The sequence below is a fragment of the Ambystoma mexicanum genome, chromosome 1p (genome assembly GCF_040938575.1).
Source record: "Ambystoma mexicanum isolate Mex_15411 chromosome 1p, UKY_AmexF1_1, whole genome shotgun sequence".
NCBI classification, from domain to species: Eukaryota; Metazoa; Chordata; class Amphibia; order Caudata; family Ambystomatidae; genus Ambystoma; species Ambystoma mexicanum.
In genome coordinates, this window is record NC_090921.1 from 1,119,403,753 (window position 1) to 1,119,423,770 (window position 20,018).

The 20,018-nt window shown below is 47.5% G+C and overlaps 1 protein-coding gene across 3 annotated transcripts in view; it reads left to right on the plus strand.

Annotated features, from left to right (window-relative positions):
• The window catches only part of HEATR3 (HEAT repeat containing 3), a 366,680-nt gene extending 351,393 nt beyond the window's left edge, over positions 1–15,287 (plus strand). For 2 of the 3 annotated variants that reach the window (XM_069604764.1, XM_069604765.1), the window contains exons 14-15: positions 7,441–7,617; positions 14,974–15,287. In XM_069604764.1, the coding sequence (XP_069460865.1) occupies positions 7,441–7,617; positions 14,974–15,087 (291 nt within the window). In that variant the 3' untranslated portion in view covers positions 15,088–15,287. Of the gene's footprint in view, positions 1–7,440; positions 7,715–14,973 lie in introns of all 3 variants that reach the window. The other variant, XM_069604763.1, reaches the window with a different exon arrangement.
• The last annotated feature ends 4,731 nt before the right edge of the window (positions 15,288–20,018 follow it).

Here is a 20,018-nt window from a genome sequence, read left to right on the forward strand (position 1 = left end):
GACAGTGACCACGGATGCCTCCCTGGAAGGGTGGGGAGCGCCCACCGAAAATCTGCACGCGAGAGGCCTTTGGCTCCCGACGGAGAAGTCCCTCCATATCAACGTCCTGGAGCTCCGTGCAGTGTTCTGGGCCCTCAGGTCCTTCCTTCCGTCCCTCAAGGGCAAGGTGGTGAGGATCTTCACCGACAACACCACCACCATGTTTTACATCAGGAAACAGGGCGGAGCCAGGTCCCCAGCACTGTCCAAGGAGGCGCAGGACCTGTGGCATTGGGCCGTCGCCCAAAGGATGTTTCTGGTGCCGTTTCATCTGGCAGGGATAAAAAACACCATCGCCGACTCACTCAGCAGGGAGCTGCGCTCGTGCCACGAGTGGGAACTACGGCAGGATCTAGTGGATCGCCTCTTCCGACGGTGGGGCACACCCCAGATCGACCTGTTCGCGACGGCGACGAACTCCAAGTGCCGGAGGTTCGCCAGCAGGTTTCCCCAGGCGAGGAGCATGGGCAATGCTTTCTCGTTCCCCTGGGAGGGCCTGTTCCTCTACGCGTTCCCTCCTTTGCCACTGCTAATCCGGCTCGTCAACCAGCTCAAGAGGTCACGGTGCAGGATGATCCTCGTCGCACCTGCGTGGCCGAGGCAGATATGGTTCCCGGACCTTCTGGACTTGTCAGCGTCCCCGCCAATCAAGCTGCCGGTGGACGCGGATCTACTCTCCAGGGAAGGCGGCGCCATCCTCCACCTCGACCCGAAATCGCTGAACTTGCAGGCCTGGCTCCTGCAGCGCTAGAGTTTGGAGGATACGACATACCGGCCGACTGCAGAGAGGTTCTTGCAAAGGCCAGGGCGTCCTCGACTCTTAAATGCTACGGACACAAATGGAAGAGGTTCTCTGTCTGGTGCCACGCACAGAAGATTAACCCTCTACGGATTACGGCTCCCCAGGTACTGCCGTACCTGCTGACGCTGGCCAAAGCTGGACTGGCACACGCGTCCATCAAGATTCATCTTGCTGCGATCTCCCGATACACCAGAACCACGGGCCGGACGTCCTTGTGGTCTCATCGTCTGGTGAAAGAGTTCATGAAGGGACTGTTCAGATCGTTCCCGCCGGTGAAGGCTCCGGCCCCGGCGTGGGAGCTCAACGTGGTGCTGACCAAGCTCATGGGACCTCTGTTCGAGCCTCTGCACTCGGCCCCGTTGAAGTTTCTGTCGTGGAAAACAGCGTTTCTTGTGGCCATCACCTCCGCACGACGGGTGGGAGAGATCCAGGCCCTTTCCTGCAAGGCCCCGTACTTGACTTTTCACGACACGAGGGTAGTGCTCAGGACGCACCCCTCCTTCATGCCCAAGGTACCGTCGGACTTCCATCTCAACGAACCCTTGGTGTTGCCTGTGTTCTTCCCGTCGCCTTCGTCGCCGGCTGAGAGGACTTTGCACTCGCTGGATGTGGCTAGAGCGCTGAAGTTCTACGTGGACCGCACGAAGTGTTTTCGGAAGACGTCACAACTCTTTGTGAACTTTGGACCTGTCAATCAGGGGAAGGCTCTCTCGAAGGCTTCCATTTCCAGATGGCTCTCCGGCTGTATCATGTACTGTCATCGGTTGGCAAACCGACCGCTGCCTGGCCGTCCGAGAGCCCATTCCACCAGAGCGATCGCAGCTACCACGGTGTTCCTTTCTGGTGTGCCCCTGCTGGACATATGCAGGGCTGCTACGTGGAGGTCGACGCACACCTTCACGAAATTCTACTGCGTCGATCGGGATTCCAGGGAGGAGTCCAGGGTCGGCCAAGCAGTGCTGCGCAACCTGTTCGCCTGAGGTGAGCCTGGTGAGGAGGTAAGATGCTTAATGTTGAGTTTGATGTACTGCTTAATGTTCCGCCTTTGCCACCTCCCGTGGTTGTGCATGTGTGTACTGCTATGTATTCTTTATTCATGAGCATGTGAATCCATGCCAGACCCCATGGTGGAGAAGGAACAAGTTACTTAACTGTAACAGTTGTTCTCCAGCATGGGTCTGGCATGGATTCACATGCGAACCCTCCCGCCTACCCCTCTGCGGCTCTTCACTTGGTCATACTGCCACTTCACGTGCTTCCAAATCTGAAGATGGCTGCCAGAGGCGGTGCTTAGGTAGAGGGCAGTCATTGGCTGTGGTCAGTATGACGCAGAGACCAGTGATTGGTTGTTACTACGAAAGACAGATCAGAAACTAAACTGATACTGGTTTTTTCTTTACCGAGGATTCCCAGCCTGACGACGGGGAATATTCATGAGCATGTGAATCCATGCCAGACCCATGCTGGAGAACAACAGTTACAGGTAAGTAACTTGTTCCTTCCGCTTCTACTATTTCACTTACAGGAGTCTTTATTGGATTTCCCCCAAATCCAACTGATACCTTGCTTTTATCCGATAATGGGACAGCGGGGACGGCTCTGATATTCACGGAACTGTTTCCAGCTCCCGTGTCTACCAGACATCTCAAGTTTCGGTGGGGGCCGATCCTAATGGAGGCATAAGGCCCCCTCTGATCTATAGGTACTTGTACCACTCCCGCTGTCTCATTTCGGCCTCCTCAGGACATATCACTTGTGTTATCCTGGAAGTCGTCATTATAGTATACCCCTTCCCCACATCCTTCGCCCTGGCATACACCTTGTACTTGTGTTGTTTGTCGTGGCTGATACAGTAGATTGGGGGGAGGCGGGGCCGGCCAGGGAACATCCCCTCTTGCTTGTCCGTCAAAGGCATTGGGTTGAGGGGGTTTAAACATTCTATTGTCTTGGTTGCCGTACCCACCAGTCCTATTTCCTGGGGCAAATGTTGTCTGTGAAGGGGGCCGTACGCCCCTTCCTCTCCCACCACTCTGGGGACACTGGGATTTCCAGTGTCCGGGTCTCTTGCAGAAGGCACATACATCTTGGGGTAGCCCATCCCTCCTCCCATATAGCGCACCTCCTTGCACTGTACCTCTACCTGTCCCTTGGCCCCCTATCATGTTGCTACTATAGCCCTGTGGCGGGCCATTATTATTGTAGTTATACCTGCCTTGGGGCCCTTGATGCAACTGTTGCATCAACACTTTGGTTTTTAGATCCTTCTCTTGTCGTGCCTTTTGTTGTCCCTTTACTCTTTCCCCTCTTTCATAATACCTAGCCATTTCGAGGAGATCCCGGGGGTTTCTAGTCATCCACGTACTTTCTGCCTTCCTAATGTTCTCCTGGATTGGCCCGTGGAGCCCTTCTATAAAGTTTGTGGCAAAGTACCGTTGGCCCGTCTCAGACCCTATCTCTAGCCCACTGTGTGCTTTAAATGCTGCTTCGTAATGCAGGAAGTACTGTGCTACTTCCTCACTTGCGCCCTGTATCACAGCAGACAGTTTCTCCACATTCACATCAAATGGGGGTAATACCTTTTCTAGAGCCCTCAGGACTGGCATGCCATGCCCCCTTAGGGGTTCGGGATATTCCTCATGCAGTTTCCTATTTTTACTCGCCTCCATTACATCTTTCCATTTTATTGTATCATTGTCTTTGGCACGAAAGGGGGTCCATATTTCCTCTGGGACAATAGCTAGCAATATGTTATCTACATCCTCTACAGTAAATAACCCGGGTCTGAATAGCTTTCCTACTTCTTTGTAGAATCCTGCCGGGTCTATACGGGGGTCGGGGATGGACTTGGTGATATGCATCAATTCTATTCGAGATAAGGGGACATACACATAGGTGCGCATCATGTTACCAGTAACTGCATCTATGGTGGGTTGACACTCTCTCATTGGCATTGATAGTAACTTTTCCGTGTTTGTTTGTTCACTTACAAGGGACTGGTGATGAAGCAGAGGACTGGTGACTAAGGTTTTCTCTTTTATTTTTTTATAATCTTTTAACAGTTTCTCCACCTTAGCCATTCTCCATTCTTCCGCCCCAGAATCATCCACTCTTATATTAGGTAGCAGTTTCTTATCCAATTCCGTCTTAATCCTATTCCACTGGGACACATATCTAGGCTCCTTTTCCTCTTCTATATCATCCACCCTAATAAGAAGATATTTAATTACGTTTACTTGTATAGGCCAGCCAAGGCCCTCCATCAGACTCACCAGGGTGGACATGGACTGCGAGTGTATGGATGCTATCATACGATTAGCTACGTTTTGGCCCGTCTGGTCTGCATCTTTGAGTTTAGCCTCTCTTTCCCTCACCTCTCTTTCCCATGCCCTCTTTTCCTTCTGCCATTCAACACCGCCCCTTATGACTTCCGCTATTATGTCGGACATACATCCCCATAACTGAACACTGGACGCAGTCACTGGTAGTAACGCGACAGCGTCCTGATATGCTGAGGGCAGATCCGCAGTACTCTGTCCTCTCAATTTACAGTTACCCTCATGAAAGGTATAAAGTTTAGTGGCCACTGTCCTAAATTCCAAAGGTGTCAAACGCCCCAATTGGTCCCGTAGGCTGTCATTGAGGGGTGTGCCATACAGCCCGGTCATAAGGATTTGCAAGTCTCCATCTCTATCCTTTTCTACAGTAGTCGTTCTCCTATGGTCTATCAACCTATCTGGGTCTCCATACTTCATTGGGAATTCCGCCCTCTCACCCTCACCTTCTCTCGGAGGAGCCGTAGCCCCTGGAAATAACAATTCAGTCGTTGTTTGTTCTGCTTCTAGTCCTATCACATCTTCATACCGAGGCGCCGGCAAGGCAGGATACATACCCCCGCTATTCTTAATCATCATACGTCTATCCAACTGGTCTAGTTTCTCATCCTTCTCTTTTATCTCTAGGTCACGTAATTTTTGATTTACTGTTCTCTTCTGCCCCTTTGCCTTTTTGTTCTGAGCATTGCGCCTGCGCATTGCTTCTACCCTCCATAGTCGTATAGCCTCAAACTGTGCGGGTCTGACCCGTCTTTTTACTAATTCTATTTCTACTTTGGATATGCGGTCCACATCAAAGGACCCGGTGTCTGGCCATTTATGCTCAATCGAATCTTTTGTATATTCAGACCACTCCCTTAAGAACAATGTTGAATTCAATCCATGTTTAATCAACATATCAAATGCAGGGGTTCCTTCAAGAGGGGCATAGTGTCTCTTGCCTATACCACTCTTGCTGGAAGCCGCTTGACCCATTTTGTTGGTATACCGCAATTGCCTAAAAACACTCACCTTTCCCAAATGTGCATTAATAGGCTAACATTAACAGTACATCCTCCTGACATATATCGCCATACCAATATCAATACATCACCGTTTCATCATTATTATTACATAGACGGACATACCACCGTCCTCTTCATAAACCCTAAATTGTTATTTCCTTATTCCATCATGCATCCATCCATACCACTTACCTTAAGGGTCCCGCCAGAGTGTTCCGGACCCGAAGGGCGACAGCCTGCTGTTCCACCGCCGACGGAGCCGGAAAAACAAGGATGACGCGTTGGTTGCAATCAAAGGTGCGGATTCAGTTGTTGGGGCCCCGTGATCAATTCCTTCTCCGGTTCCGCCGCGGCGTTCCTCACCCAGTGACGGACTGTCGCTCCTTCGCATCCCACTTCTGACACCAAAATTGTGGGTGCGATTTCTCGCCGTCACCATAACCAGTACAATGAGGGACCCTGCAATAACTCAGACAGAAAAGAGCCAAGTAAACATTACTTTATTAATGCACAAGCATTCGCGAATGGGCCGCAAGTTCAAACGTCTCGCTAAGCAAGTCGTCGAAGTGCCGCGCCTTCCTCTACACATCGTGCTCTTTTATACTTTTCTGTTTACATTGCCTTGCACGTAGCACACGTCCACCCCAGGGCGGATCTCCAGTTGGAGTTTATCTGAAGTATCCAGTTGGAGTTTAACGAACAACCATTGCACATTTGCTATCGTGGTCTATCGTGGTTTCCTGTTATCCCGGTCTTCACATTCTTTCGTGCCCCTTTGTGCCCGTATCTCTGTGCTCGAGGCCATGCTTACTCATTCCTTCCCCCCACCCGTATTCTGCAGATAGTTTTAGCAGGCTCAGCATGCTTCGACATACAGTGACCAAACACAATTCTTCTGTTAAAAACAAGTTCTTGCCGGGTCAGCAGGTCTTAAACACCGCCGTATAAAAGAGAAGGCCTCTTCTTTTAGCAAAAAGTACATTCATTTAACGCATATGGTGATTAGTACAAACTCCAAGTGTGAGCACAACGTTACATATGCATGCGTACCTTCACTTAATTGAACAATAATAACCGTCACATTGTTTATACTGGTATACCGTTAAGTGTGCTTTTCAATCTGATTTGGAAAGGCTGTAGTAAGCAAGTGCTGCGCAGTCTTTGTCTTGCACTGTTGGATGTGCCATCTGCCAAGCAGTATCAGTTGGAGCAGTTTTTAATGTCATTCCATAAACCACACGTGCCTGACACAAAATCAGTATGTTAGCAATAGAAAGAATAAATACGGTGCCAAGAAGGAAAAGGGTTTCTTTGGGTTGGCGGCTTTGGGGTTTATATATTTATAATGGATAATGTTTGCTAAACATATGACAATGGGGGATTTCCGTGGTTCTATCATTGAATTTACATATAATAAGTCACACTGCGAAATTCACTCATCTGTGGGTATTCCCTGCTGCCATACCAAAGGGTAAGATGTCCGTGATTACTGAACACCTTTTGGCCCTCAAGTGAACTAAAGGCTGTAACGTAAAGAGAGCGTACGTGTGTATGCGCACAAGCGTATACTACCATCAGCCTCCATTGATCTGTGGCATGCAGGTTATAAAGATGGCAACATGTTCATCTTCACCATTAGCCAGTGAGGGAGCTAAAAGCTTAAATGACCACTTAAGAAAAGCTATTCAGTTTGCTTTGCCAGTCACAACAGGGCTCCCCCGCCCCCCTCCTCCTCTCCACACGTGTGCTTGTGTTTGGTGGAAGCAAGGGGTGGCATTTCAGTGGAAAATATGTTGAAAAGCCCAATTCTGGCCCTATCTGCCTGGTTTTGTTTGTGATGATAAATCTGACAATTCATGACATTTTTAGAAAATATTTGTTAAGATTGGTTAACTCCACCTGCTATACCACGATAACCATGATATACCGTCATTTGGCAAGAAGGTTATCGTACCGTCATAAAACTAATACCGTGACACCCCTAGTAGCCAATGACCATCTAACGATTCCTTATGAAGTCTTCCTTGCTCGGAATCACAGGGTGAGGCCAATATTGGCATATGTGTAATGTGCTCAAAACACAACTAGTCTTCTACTCACTTCTATTGTCTGCTGTAGGACCACGACCCATATTCATTGTAATATGAGTATTACTGACAGTTTGAGATTCCAGTATTTTCAGAAAATATTATTTGATGGGTCTTTGACTTGAGCTCTCTTCTTGCATACCCTCTGTGACCATACTATTCCTTTGCAATTCCAGGTGATTGGTAATTTCCTTCTTGAGGTTGCAACCAATGATACTTCACTGGTTGTAGCTGGTGAAGCCTTGGATGCCATTTTTGATGTGTTTGCTGACGGAAAAGAGAGTGAAAAGGCAGCTACTGAAATCAAACTACTACAAATGCTGAAAAATATCCAACCAGTCTTCAAAATGAAGGTATGTTGTCTACCTGGAAAAAATGTAGGCCGGCATAATGAAGGAAATCATTATTTGTTATTGCTGCCTCATGGCAGTTGCTGCTATGTGTTCAAATGTAAGTTATTTTGTTGTCATTGTTTGCTCTAATCTGTGAAGATTTTGTTGAGATGCCAAATGTTAAGCCGGAGTTCTTATTTTGGGGATTGTATGGCAACTTGTTGGGGCCCCTTAACTTTTTGCTTTTGTCCCCCCTGTGTTTTCATGGTTCCTTAATATCTTTTTGGTGTCCATAGCAACTTCTCCTGAAGTCCTCATGCCGTGAAGTCTCTTTTTTTTCTTATTATAAAGTGTATATAGTATTGTGTTGCTCCTAAGGTGGCCAGTCCCAGGAGTTGCCTCTCATGCACCCCATTTCTGCCCTAGAGTGATTCAATCACTATATTTTGATTTTAAGGAATAGGTTGGTGATCACTGTGATTTAATTTTGACTTCACCAAGGGTGCAAGACATTTGACCGCATTGGTAGCCAATTGGGGTACCAATGGGTTTTTTAAACCCTGCTTGTGGCCATTTTGTTTTATAAGAATTCTATTTATCTAGGTGGCCCCAAAATGGCAGTTCTGAACCAGTCTCCATACTGGTCCTAACTGGTTTAGTCTAGTAGAGGTTCCTTGTCTAGCCCACTCACTTTCTGTGAATGTGGCTTTGGTTGAGTGGCATTCCCAGTGACCAACCAGTATGGCTGTCATCAGAACCTCAGACGTCATTTAGGGGTCACCAGGGGGTCGCATTTGTGACCCCTGAGTTCTGCCTTGCTACCCCCTGTGGTCTCTTTTGCTACTCCTAAAAAAAGTGTGTGTGTGTGTGTGTATATATATATATATATATATATATATATATATATATATATATATATATTCTGATTAATCTGCTTAGAATCACATGCTGTGCATAGTCCGACATCCAGTGGTCACTGCGGAGTATTGCATCTTGTTTTTCGAGAGTCGAAAAGGGGACGTCGACATAGGGGTGTCTGTAATACTATCCCTATAGTGGCGTGTAGTGTACCCAAAATCCCTCACGCGTCAAGGTCCCTCAGATTGTTTTTTCCCGCCCAGAATACTGGTCGCTTTATGCAGAGCTCGTAAGAGACATTGCCATTTAACATTTATTCGACCCTTGGTCGTTTTGTCAGTTATTGTTTAATTCAACCGCCTTCAGCCCTCTTTCGACAGCCATTCAACTTCCCCGCCGAGTCAAGCTCTTCGGCGGTGGTTTCGACGGAGGCGATCCTTTCGGCGCAGCCGAACACTTGGCCCGGCCTCGCCGGCCTACGCAGTATGGAGAGTGGGGGTTGTTGTGGACATTTGTTTCTTCTAGAATACCTTTCCCTTTCTCCCCCCTTTCCTTCGGGGTAGTTATCACTTGTTACATCCTCAGCTATGGAGAGGACTCATTTTAGATTTTGCCCTCGTTGTAATGGAATATTTCCGTGGAAAGACCAGCATAAGCGATGTAACCGCTGCTTACCCCTCGACCACAACGAGGCTGGCTGTGCGGCCTGTAAACGCCTTTGCCCAAAAACATTGAACGCAGGGTCAAAAGGTGGGCAGCCTACGGCATGTCGAAGGCTGATTCCTCACCAGTGGCCACCGCCGCCGAGTGTGACGAGGAGGATAGTGATAACACTACCTCCGTAACAGAGGTTGTCGACCTCTCTATGGAGCACCCCCGCTCCACCGAGTCTGTCCCCAGCCCTGAAAAGCTCGGCTCCGGCCCTACTTATGGGGATATACATCCCGGTGACGCTGACACAAAAAAAAAATCACAAAGCACACAACCCACTCCCATTCTTCGAAATCGAAGAAGGCCTCAGCGCCAACGGGGATGCTGAAGCAACCGGCAGCCTCCGCCAACCATAAAGGTCGCCAGCCCTCCCGGCAGCCGCATACGCGCCTAGCGACTGGGCCTTCTTCTACTAAAGGCGCTACCACCAAAATGTTGGTCGAAACACCTCGTAAGAGGGCGTCTGACGACGGTAAGGTTTCGGCTCTGCCGAAAACTATTCACCACCAGCCCTCGACGGACAAACTAGTCGTGGAAGGCTTAGCTAGAATAGTCTCCAAGGACACTCAGAGATGAAAGAGAGGGGTTGAAAGAGTCACCAAAGCCTGCTCATAAGGTCAGAGAGATGTCGAAATCTACAGAGGGTATGCCGGAACCTCCCCCCCCCCCCACGTCGAAGGGAAAATCCAGAGATACGTCCCTAGTGCCAGCCCCACAAGAAGGGTTCTCAGAGGGTGAGGGGGTATATCCTCCACGCTATGGGAGAGATCTCGACGCCTAGAGGCAGAAGAGCAGCCCTTTCCGCCACTAGACCGTTCAGGGTTATCCCAGTGAACTAGGGAAAGATTTGAGTCATGTATGGAGAGACTAGATAGGTTTGTGTCCACCTCTGAACACATTACACCCAAGAGGTCAAGGGAGGTGCCCCCTAATGACCCTAGGGCCAAATTTCCAAGACTTTTCGACCTACATGAGGAAGAGGAAGACATTGATACACATGACCTCACTGAAGAGGATCCACATTTTCAGGAAGATGAAGAATTCCTAAATACTGGGGATCCACAAGACCCTGACATATGTGAACCATAGCCCTGGCAGTCACCAGGGGCGTCTACAGACCCTGATGTGTTAGATCTGCCCTCTCCTCAGACCACACCGGTCAGGGACCCTTCATCTGTGGATGATCAACCCACCTTCAATGCAATGCTAACCAAGGCAGAAGCTCATTTTGAAATTAAGACAGGGGAAACTACCCCAGAAGTAGATTTTGTTGAGAAAATAATTAAGGAAAAGCCGCCTGCTAGCCAAACCATACCCCTTCTTGCCTCAGTCAAGACACGCCTCGTTCCCTCTTTATCTACACCTGCATTGGTTAGAGGGTCAATCCAAGAATAGAGAAGCTTTATAGCCCCTCACCTTCTGATCCCTTATATATTAGGGGTCACTCCATACCTGATTCCCTGGTAGTAACCACCACGAGGAAAAGGGCGGGGGTTCTGCCATCTACTAGCGAAGCACCCCTAGACAAAGAGGGGAAGAAGCTTTATGCTTTGGGAAAGAGGATTACATCCTCTGCAGCTTTTGCCATGCGGATTGCCAACAACACAACTTTGTTGGATAGCTACGCTGATGCCCAATGGGGATTGTTGCATGAAGGCCTACAAGAAGCCCCCGAACCCTTGAGAACCCTCTTGTTAGCCATTGTGACAGAAGGTACTCGGGTCAACCAAAACATCATCAAGAACACCTTAGATGCTGCCGAAACGGCTGGCCGGACTCTAGTCCAGGGTGTACTTCTTAAGCGTCACGCTTGGCTCAGAAAATCAGGTTTCAAACCAGAAACACAGGCATCCCTCATCAACAAACCCCTTGAAGACTCAAACTTGTTTGGCAAGGCGGTTGATGATGCACTGGAAACAGCTAAGAAGGAACACGAAACTCTAAAGACTCTGGACCAAATCACAAGACCTCCTAATAAGCGATGTTATGGCAACAGGCGCTTTTTTCGTGGCCAACGACAAAATCAACAATACTCCTCAGCCGGCAACTGGTCCTCCCCTCAGGGAACCAGTGGACAGTATGCTCAGAGAGGACACCGTCGTGGAAAGGGAAGAGGTTGGGGCTCCACTCCCAGAGGCTCCCCGGCTACCAACACCAAATGACCCGAAGGTTTGGGTCCCCTCCCATGCATCTCCGGTCGGGGGCCGATTAACATCATTCCTACAAGCATGGGAGGGAATTATCACAGAGTGCTGGGTACTGTCAACAATAGCCCACGGTTACTGCATCGAATTCAGTCGGTCCCCAACATTCAGACCCCCAAGGGGAAATGCCTATCAGCGGAACACCTCTCCATCCTTCTTCAGGAAGTCAAACTGCTACTGGAAAAAGGAGCAATAGAGGTCATGCCTCTATCACAGGTCATTGTACTTCCTTGTACCCAAAAAGGATCTAACCATGCGCCCTGTACTAGATCTGCGCCCAGCGAACAAATTCGTGAAACCTCCGAAATTTCATATGGTGACTTTGCAGGAGGTAATCCCCCTGCTCACACAGGGGGGATTACATGGCAACACTGGACATGAAAGATGCATACTTTCATATTTCATTGTTGCCAGCGCACAGGAAATACCTCTGGTTCATGATAGAAGGCAACCACTATCAGTTCAAGGTGCTACCTTTCGGCATAGCCTGAGCGCCAAGGGTATTCACGAAGGTACTGGCAGTGGCACACCTGCGCAGATTATCCATTCCAGTCTACCCTTACCTCGACGACTGGCTCATAACAGGCGATTCCTACAAAACATGCTTCTCAAATACCCAAAAGACTGTAGACCTTTTGTTCCACCTGGGCTTCTCCATCAACGAGAAGAAGTCCAGTCTAGACCCCAGCCAAGTCAAGCAATTCCTAGGGGCTCTAATTCGAACGAAGGACGGCTTTGTCTTCCCCTCCAACGAGAGAGTCCAAAACATGCTGTTTCAGATCCCTCAATATATAGCCGGTCGGGAGGTGACGATACGCAAGGCCATGCGGTTGCTAGGAATGATGGCGTCATGTATTTATTTGGTACCTCATGCACGCCTGCGCATGCGCCCAATGCAAGAGTGGCTCAACAGCCAGTGGTGTCAGGCCAGCGGACAATGGGACGATCTAGTGGTGGTCTTGCAGGCCTTCGTTCTCTCGCTGCGGTGGTGGTCGAAGGAAAACCTTGTGGTATGGAAACCTTTTGCAACCCCCGCAGTGGAAGCCACTCTAACCACAGACGCATCCCTCACAGGATGGGGGGGCTCACCTATCCCATCAGACTGCACATGGAGTTTGGACCGAGAGTGTAGTGTCCAAACACACAAACTTGCTGGAACTACTGGCAGTCTTCAAAGCACAGAAGGCTTTCCAGGCACACCTACACCTCCAGACAGCACCACGGCCATGTACTACCTGAACAAGCAAGGGGGCACTCACTCTCTAGGAATGTCCAAGCTGTCCCAGAACATCTGGACAGTGGGCTCTCAAACACATGTTCCTATTATCTCAACATGTACCAGGGAAACTCAATCTTCCGGCAAACTCAGCAGAGACTTCCCTCTGCCCGCAGAGTACGAATGGCGACTACACGAAGACATCGTCTCAGTTTTCACAGAATGGGGCTTCCCAGAGATCGACCTGTTCGCAACTCCTGTGAACACCCAATGCCAAGAGTACGCCTCCAGGTACCCCCAGAACCGCTCCAAGGGGAACGGTCTCTGGATAACATGGTCAGGGAAATTTGCTTACGCTTTTTCCCCCCCCGCCCCCGACTCCCCTTCTCAACAAGATAGTGCACAAGATGCATCAGGAACCGGTTACCATGATACTGGTGGCCCCATGTGGGCCCGCCACCCCTGGTTCGCTCATCTGATGGAGATGTCACTGTCTCCTCCAGTGAAACTACCCTGCCCGTACAACATGCTGTCACAGGACAGGCGCCAAAACGCTGCACCCATGCCCCCAGACACTGAACTTGGCAGCCTGGCTCCTGAGGTCATAGAATTTGGTCATTTGCAGCTCCCTCAGAGATGCATGGACATTCTCAGAGAAGCAAGGAAACCGAACTCTAGCAAGTGGAAACGGTTCGTCATCAGGTGTAGGTAAAAGAGCATCAACCCTGTTGACTGCTCTCCCACACAGATTGTTCTATACCTGACTCACTTGTTAGACTGAGGTTTAGTCTTTAATTCTATTAAAGTTCACCTAGCTACACTCTCCGCCTACAATACGTCTCAACATAAGGTGTCATGGTGGAAAGTTCCAGTTATTAAAGCCTTCATGGAGGGAGTGAAAAGGATTCACCCTCCTATATCTAACCCAGCTCCCGGATGGGACCTGAATGTTGTACTAACCAGGCTAATGGGCTCCCCCTTCGAACCCATGCATAAAGCAACCCTTAAGTACCTCATTCTTAAGACTGCTTTCTTAATAGCTATCACCTCCATTAGGAGAGTGAGTGAACTGCAAGCGCTCTCTATACTAGATCCCTTTGTAACAGTTCACAAAGATAAGGTGGTTCTACGCACACACCCTAGGTTTGCACCGAAGTTCATTTCAACATTCCATGTCAACCAGTCTATAGAACTACCAACGTTCTTTCAAAACCCATCAAACTTGGGAGAAAAGAGCCTACACACACTTGATGTGCGCAGAGCGGTCATGTTTTATATGGAAAGAACTAGACCACTGAGAAAGACTAATCAGTTCTTTGTCTCAGTGGCGGCAGGAAGAGAAGGAGATGCAGTTTCCAAATCCACTATAGCTAGATGGATTATCCAACGCATCACTCTCTGCTACACTCTTGCTAAGAGAGAACTGCCCTTCAAGCCTAGAGCACATTCTACTCGAGGCAGTGGGGCATCCATAGCATTCATTGAAAATGTTCCCCATTTTTTTTTTATTTTTATTGAGGCTCATGGGCTGTAGCCAGCAGCATGTGGCTCTTGGTTTCTGGAGTGGCTGGTTTTCTGAGAGCTATAGCCGGCAAGATAACTGAGTGGGTTGAGCGCTGGCTGTGGCAATGTGTGTGTGATCTGCAGGTTACAGGTTCGACTCCCAGCAAGGTCAACTCAGCCTTTCATCCTACTGAAGTTGATAAATGAGTACCAACACAGGTTGGGTGATATTGTATGTATATTTGTTCTATATGAAGAGCTTAAGCATAAGTGCTATAGAATAGATCATTATCGTTCGGCATTGGCTGTCTGCTTGCATTCAGTGTTTTGGTAATATGGGCCTATACACACTGATATTAATGATACATATGGTGATCCATTCTTGTATGAAATGTGATCACTTAGTGATATCGTAACCATATTTTTCACATTGTACTTAGAAACGATGCTATATGATGCCACTTCATGTTTTGTGAGGGGTGAAAGTTTGTGTTCCATCGCTTCCTGTGATGTCACTTTGCAGTGGGGTCAAATTACATCACTTCCTGTGATGTCATCAGAGTTCAAGGGTCGAGTGATGTCACTTCCACAACCCCTGGCATTTTGGTGAAATGACATCCCTGCACTTACCTATGCCTGTTGTACCTATTGACTGTCCCCGACGTTAGGCAGGGGATTTTGTCAGACCCAGGTTCTGTAGATTAGGTTAGGAGGCAGTCACCGAAGTAATTACTTTTCTAAAAGTTTGTAGTGCTTAAAATGTGCATAGATTCTTTGTGTGTACATATTGCAAACCTCAAATAGTCCTCAAATATCAGTAGTTTCTAAACCGCAATACTTGGCTTTATTGTAGCAACATGTTATGTTCTTAATTTGTTTTGGCAGCTGCGGAAAGAAGGCAAGAGTCAATGCAGTAAAGACCAGATGTGTGTTCTTGACAATGTGAAAACGAACTTGAGACGATTCATAGCCTACCAAGAGGCAATGGAAAAACGATGACTTTAAAAGTAACTGAAGCAAGGACGGTGTATGGACGGTGTATTTTCAAACACACAAATCTAGTCTGGCTTTATTTTAGACATGCTTTGGTTTTTCTTGAAATGAAGAACTGCCATTTATATTGAACAATTGTTTTTATAATTATGTATGGAAACATTTAAAAGTGCAATCGGCAATAAAAGTTGATGTTTGTTTCTGTTTTCTTTAGAACTACCGACTTTTTCTCAGGGTGCTTTAGTCCCATTAACTGTGCAGGTTCTTTTATTGCCTGTGGCATTAACACACTACAGCTTGGTACACTTGTTAACTAGTCTATAATTTTAAACGCACATGTCCAGTTTCTCAAGACTACACCTGCATGTATTTCTCTTCTTTTTTCCTGCGTAGGAGCCATACAATGGACGCTGCGATCATGTGTTCTGTTTTTGACCTTTGGAATGTCTTTTTATTTTGTCAGAACCTACCTTCTGGTAACGAATCTCTGGACTGGTGCTTTTATGTTAGTAGTTCTCTGCATGCTTACCTCTGATGACGTGCGATATGGTTGTCTACTTGTTGGAAAGCACATCTTACCACAGTTACCTGTATCACTGCATGATTATTTTCTTTTCTGTGTGGTCTGCATTATATCCTCGCTTCCGGCAGTTCCCCCTTTTTGGTGTCATGAGGCCGAGCCTTAACTTTATGGCACTCCTTGACGTTCTGTCTCCCACTACTGAAATGCCATCTCAAAATAGATTTAGTTGCAGCAACAGGATTAGAGAGATCCAAAAAAGGGGAGAAGGCAAGTCTTGCATGCACAAGGCCTTTGGCCGATAATTAACATAATAACGTAGATTACTTTGTTTGTTCGTGTTGTATTATGCTGAGAACAAAAGAACATCGCTGAATTAAGTCTGCATAAATAAGTCCAACATAAGAAATGTATTCTATTGACAAGCATGTCTCTATTTAATATTGCAAACAAATTCTAATATTATTTTGCATACTAATGTTTACTTACCAATGCCTTGATCTATTAAGATTATTCGATTCCTGGGAGGTCTTCAAAGAAAACCTCTACTTGGACGCGAAGAATAATATATACTTCATTTGTGAAGTAATACACATTTTGCAGGTTTATAATATCTCATTTTGGTTTGAGATTGCCGAAGGGTTGGTGAAATGTGCAACATCCAGTTCAAGGCAATCGCTTTCTCGATCAGAGACCCAATAAAAAACAGTTAGGAATATTTTGCAGTTCCTATTACTGATGCAAGAGACCCCGATGCCGCATTTATGTCCCTGTTTCTAATTTCGTTTTGGTCCTCAATGTAATTATTTGTCTACACCTCATCAGGATTGAGGCAAGACCAAATGTTAGGCTACTGGTGTCCTAGCCCAGTGCCACATCTGCAACAAGAGGTCTGTGAATATATATGCATATTTGTGTAGCTTGTGAATCTGTTTGTCACATGCATTGCATATGCCACCATTTTTTCAAGAGATGTCGATCATGCCGCAATGGTGGGCACACTGGTAAACCCATGACTATTATGCCAACACATTATATGCAGGTCTGCCGAATTATCTTTCACACCGTCTTCAAATCTCGCAAAATGCATCTATCCGTCTTATTTCCTGGTATCTTCTGCAACCTCTGTTTTACGAAGGTCTCTTAATTTGCTTCGTATTTCTCAATTTATCTCTTAAAAGATGCTTTGTTTAGTTTATAGATGTGTCCACAGCTTGGGGCCACAATATCTTTCACACTAAATGCAGCTAGATCATCCTTCAGGCTCTCTTCACTCAGCATTCATGCTTCTCCTTGCATTATGAGAGGAGGCCGTCACATTTCTGTGATCGGCCTGGTCTTTGCAACCATCTTCCAGTCCAACTCCAATCTTCGAAATCATTGATCATTTTTCGTAAAAATGTAAAACCATACTTTTTCCAAAATCAGATACTATCCTTCCTGATTCTACCCCTCCATGGAGTCACATTTGCGCCCAGGTGCTTTGAATTGTGCTTGGTACACTCCTGCAGTGTTTTGTGCTACACTACACACATTTAAAAATTCGAATAAATGTAGTTGTCAACTGAAGTGGATCAGTGATGGAATGCATGCATATCCTGAAAATGCTACCCTCAATGCAGTGCCCTCCAATGCTTCTTTTTTCTTGCATCTGTTTTGCTCACAGAAGGGGAGAATGGGAATTGTGTGTCAACAAAGAACACACGACTAAGACGTTTTCAACAGTGATCAGTAGTGTGTCCACTTTTTCAGTCCCCTCCCCCCCCAGTATCAGAGGATGTAAAACGTTAATGTAATGTTTTTGATAATTTAACCTCAACGGTTTTCGGCGCCTTGGATCCATGGAATTCAAATGTTGATCCTGTAAATACAGGACCCTTTGGACTGACAAACGGTGTCTGCAACTGGTATATTTAGTGGTACCATGAGGAGAGCAACTGTTTTTAGCAGCTTAAGCAATGGGCGCGGATGGATAAGGGACCCTGTGCTGTGGGAACAACTCTGCAAGGTAGAGGCGCTAGATGCTACAGTGAGTCGGAGCAATAAGCACACTTATGTGGCACTAAATCTTTCATCACTCCCAAAGAAGGAAATGGGTTGTCCCCTTTCAGTGATGGCCGCCGGGCACATAGAGGAGGCTTACCACAGTGCTTCAGTAAAGTTGTGCATCATCGTTTGGGACTGTGTAAGCAGACAAGGTGTGGTGAAACAAATGGATAATCTAGGCAAAAATAAATAAAGGCGCACAGCACTAAAGGACAGGCGGGCACATTAAATAAAAGGGCCGTGAAGCTCAGCATGAAGCATAAAATGTATTGTGCCGAAATCACAAATTACACTATTATGGCAAAATGGGCCATTGGATCAAAAGAAATACATAAGTACGGCGAAATTCTTACTATACAGAGTGCATCGGGTGTTTAAATCGTACGTGAAAGAATAGTTTAAAGGGTCTTTAATCTCCAACTCGAATGCATTTAGGCTCAGAGGCTGTTACAAAAGACAACTCCTTTTAGAAAGATCTAAATACTTTGCTGAAGGAACAGCTTAGTAAGCGATTAAAAAAAGAAGCATCTTATGATCAGCCCTCAATACTGTTTCGTAGTACCCACTGGGGTTGGAGGGGTGGCCTCCCAGCCAATCAGGAGGCTCAGAATAGGGGCTTTACCACATGGTAAAGTCACCGATCTGAGCCTTCTCCGAAGCAGGAGGCTGCCATCTTCCCCACCGGGAATCGGGTAAATGTGCTGGTGCTCCCTTTTCCCTCCTTCCCCCCTGCTGTATGCGTGGTCCCGTTGCCTGCTCCTGCACCACCCTACCCCACCCCTCCCCTGAGTGGTCAAATAACGATTGTACCAACAACAAGGGTCTAAACCCTGCTTTAGTCAATTCCTCTGCCATTTAGGTCCAAGGTACGAGGTAAGCTTTGTCTCCTGTGCTCTTTGAGCCTTATTTTGCTGTTTTTGAAATTTGTGAGCTCAACGCCTGTCTCCCTGACCCTGCTTCCTGATCCCGTTGCCTCATCCCGCACCTCCTTCCATCCCCTAATTGGCCAAGAGCCCCGTAAATACACACCAAATCAGGGCATCTATTCTGCTCGGGCATCCCCTTTGGCAAAGGGCAGCTCCTGCAGAAGCAGCTCTGGTCTGCGTTGGCCCGTGTTCACTTGAGAAGCCTGCAGCCATCAACCAGCTGCGACAGACAAGGTAGGTGTGGTGTGGTCTGGTCTGGGTGGGGAATACAGCAATTACTGTATTCCGGAAATACCTACCGCCCATTTCAGCTTCATAACATAATTTACCAAGGTTGCTAGGTAATAAGTAATAGTCCTGTCATTGCTGCATTACAACCCTTAAATACCATTGAATTAACTCTTAGTTCCCCATCTTAAGCGCTCTTCTCAAATCTAGTATTACTGCAGTTACTGTTGTGCCCTCATTTTAGGCATTTCTCCCTCTATCCAGGTCTCCCAAATCTAGCGGTGTCTGCATTTGCTCTTGGAGGTGTCCGTTTATCTAGGTACCCCCAGATTTGAGCATTTTATCATGGACTGCTGTGTTTCAAGCCTAGGTGTCACTACATTTATTGTTGATTCCCATACCACTGGGTTTTCTCCATTTATCTAGGTACCCCAAACCTGAGCTTTTTATCACTGACTGTGCTCAGGCACTCCGAATTACACCACACCCACCCTACATCCTTCATACTCTCACCCTCATTCTTGAACCCATTGCCACACCCACCCGGAATCACTCACACACATACTGCATCTCACCACACACCTCCCCCCTCGCATACAAGAGGAGCTCTGACACTCCAGAATACACCCACCCACCCTACATCCCTCACCCTTGCACCCTCAGTCTTGAACCCAGGACACAACTCGCTCAGAATCCATCACACACACACTGCCACTCGCCATACACCTCCAATTCACATGCAAGATGAGCTCGCAGGAACCCCAGAATAAACCCCTTCCACCCTACACCCCTCATCCTCGCACCCTCCTTCCTAAACCTATCTTACATGCCACAAGACCTTTGCACCACCAACCCTTCTACTCGAAACATACACACAGTGACCCAAAGCGACCACTACGCAACAGACCCTCCAACTCCCAGACCAGAGGAGCTCCCTGGGTCACCAAGACCTGCCCACCTCCTACCCCCATCTACCTCCTCAGACCCCAAACTCATCTACAATCCTTCCTTCCTGCTCAACTCTCCAGATAACTCACAACCTCCCACAATCTCTCAGATCCCAGCCTCAAACTCTCAGACCAGAGGGGTACTCTGGTGCACACACAATATCAACTGAACCCTGCAGTGCTCTCAGCAATCCCTCCCACCTCCCCACCCAGCCCTTGCGGCGGGAGGCTTTCCCCAACCCACAGCCTCTCACCACCCAGTGTCCAACT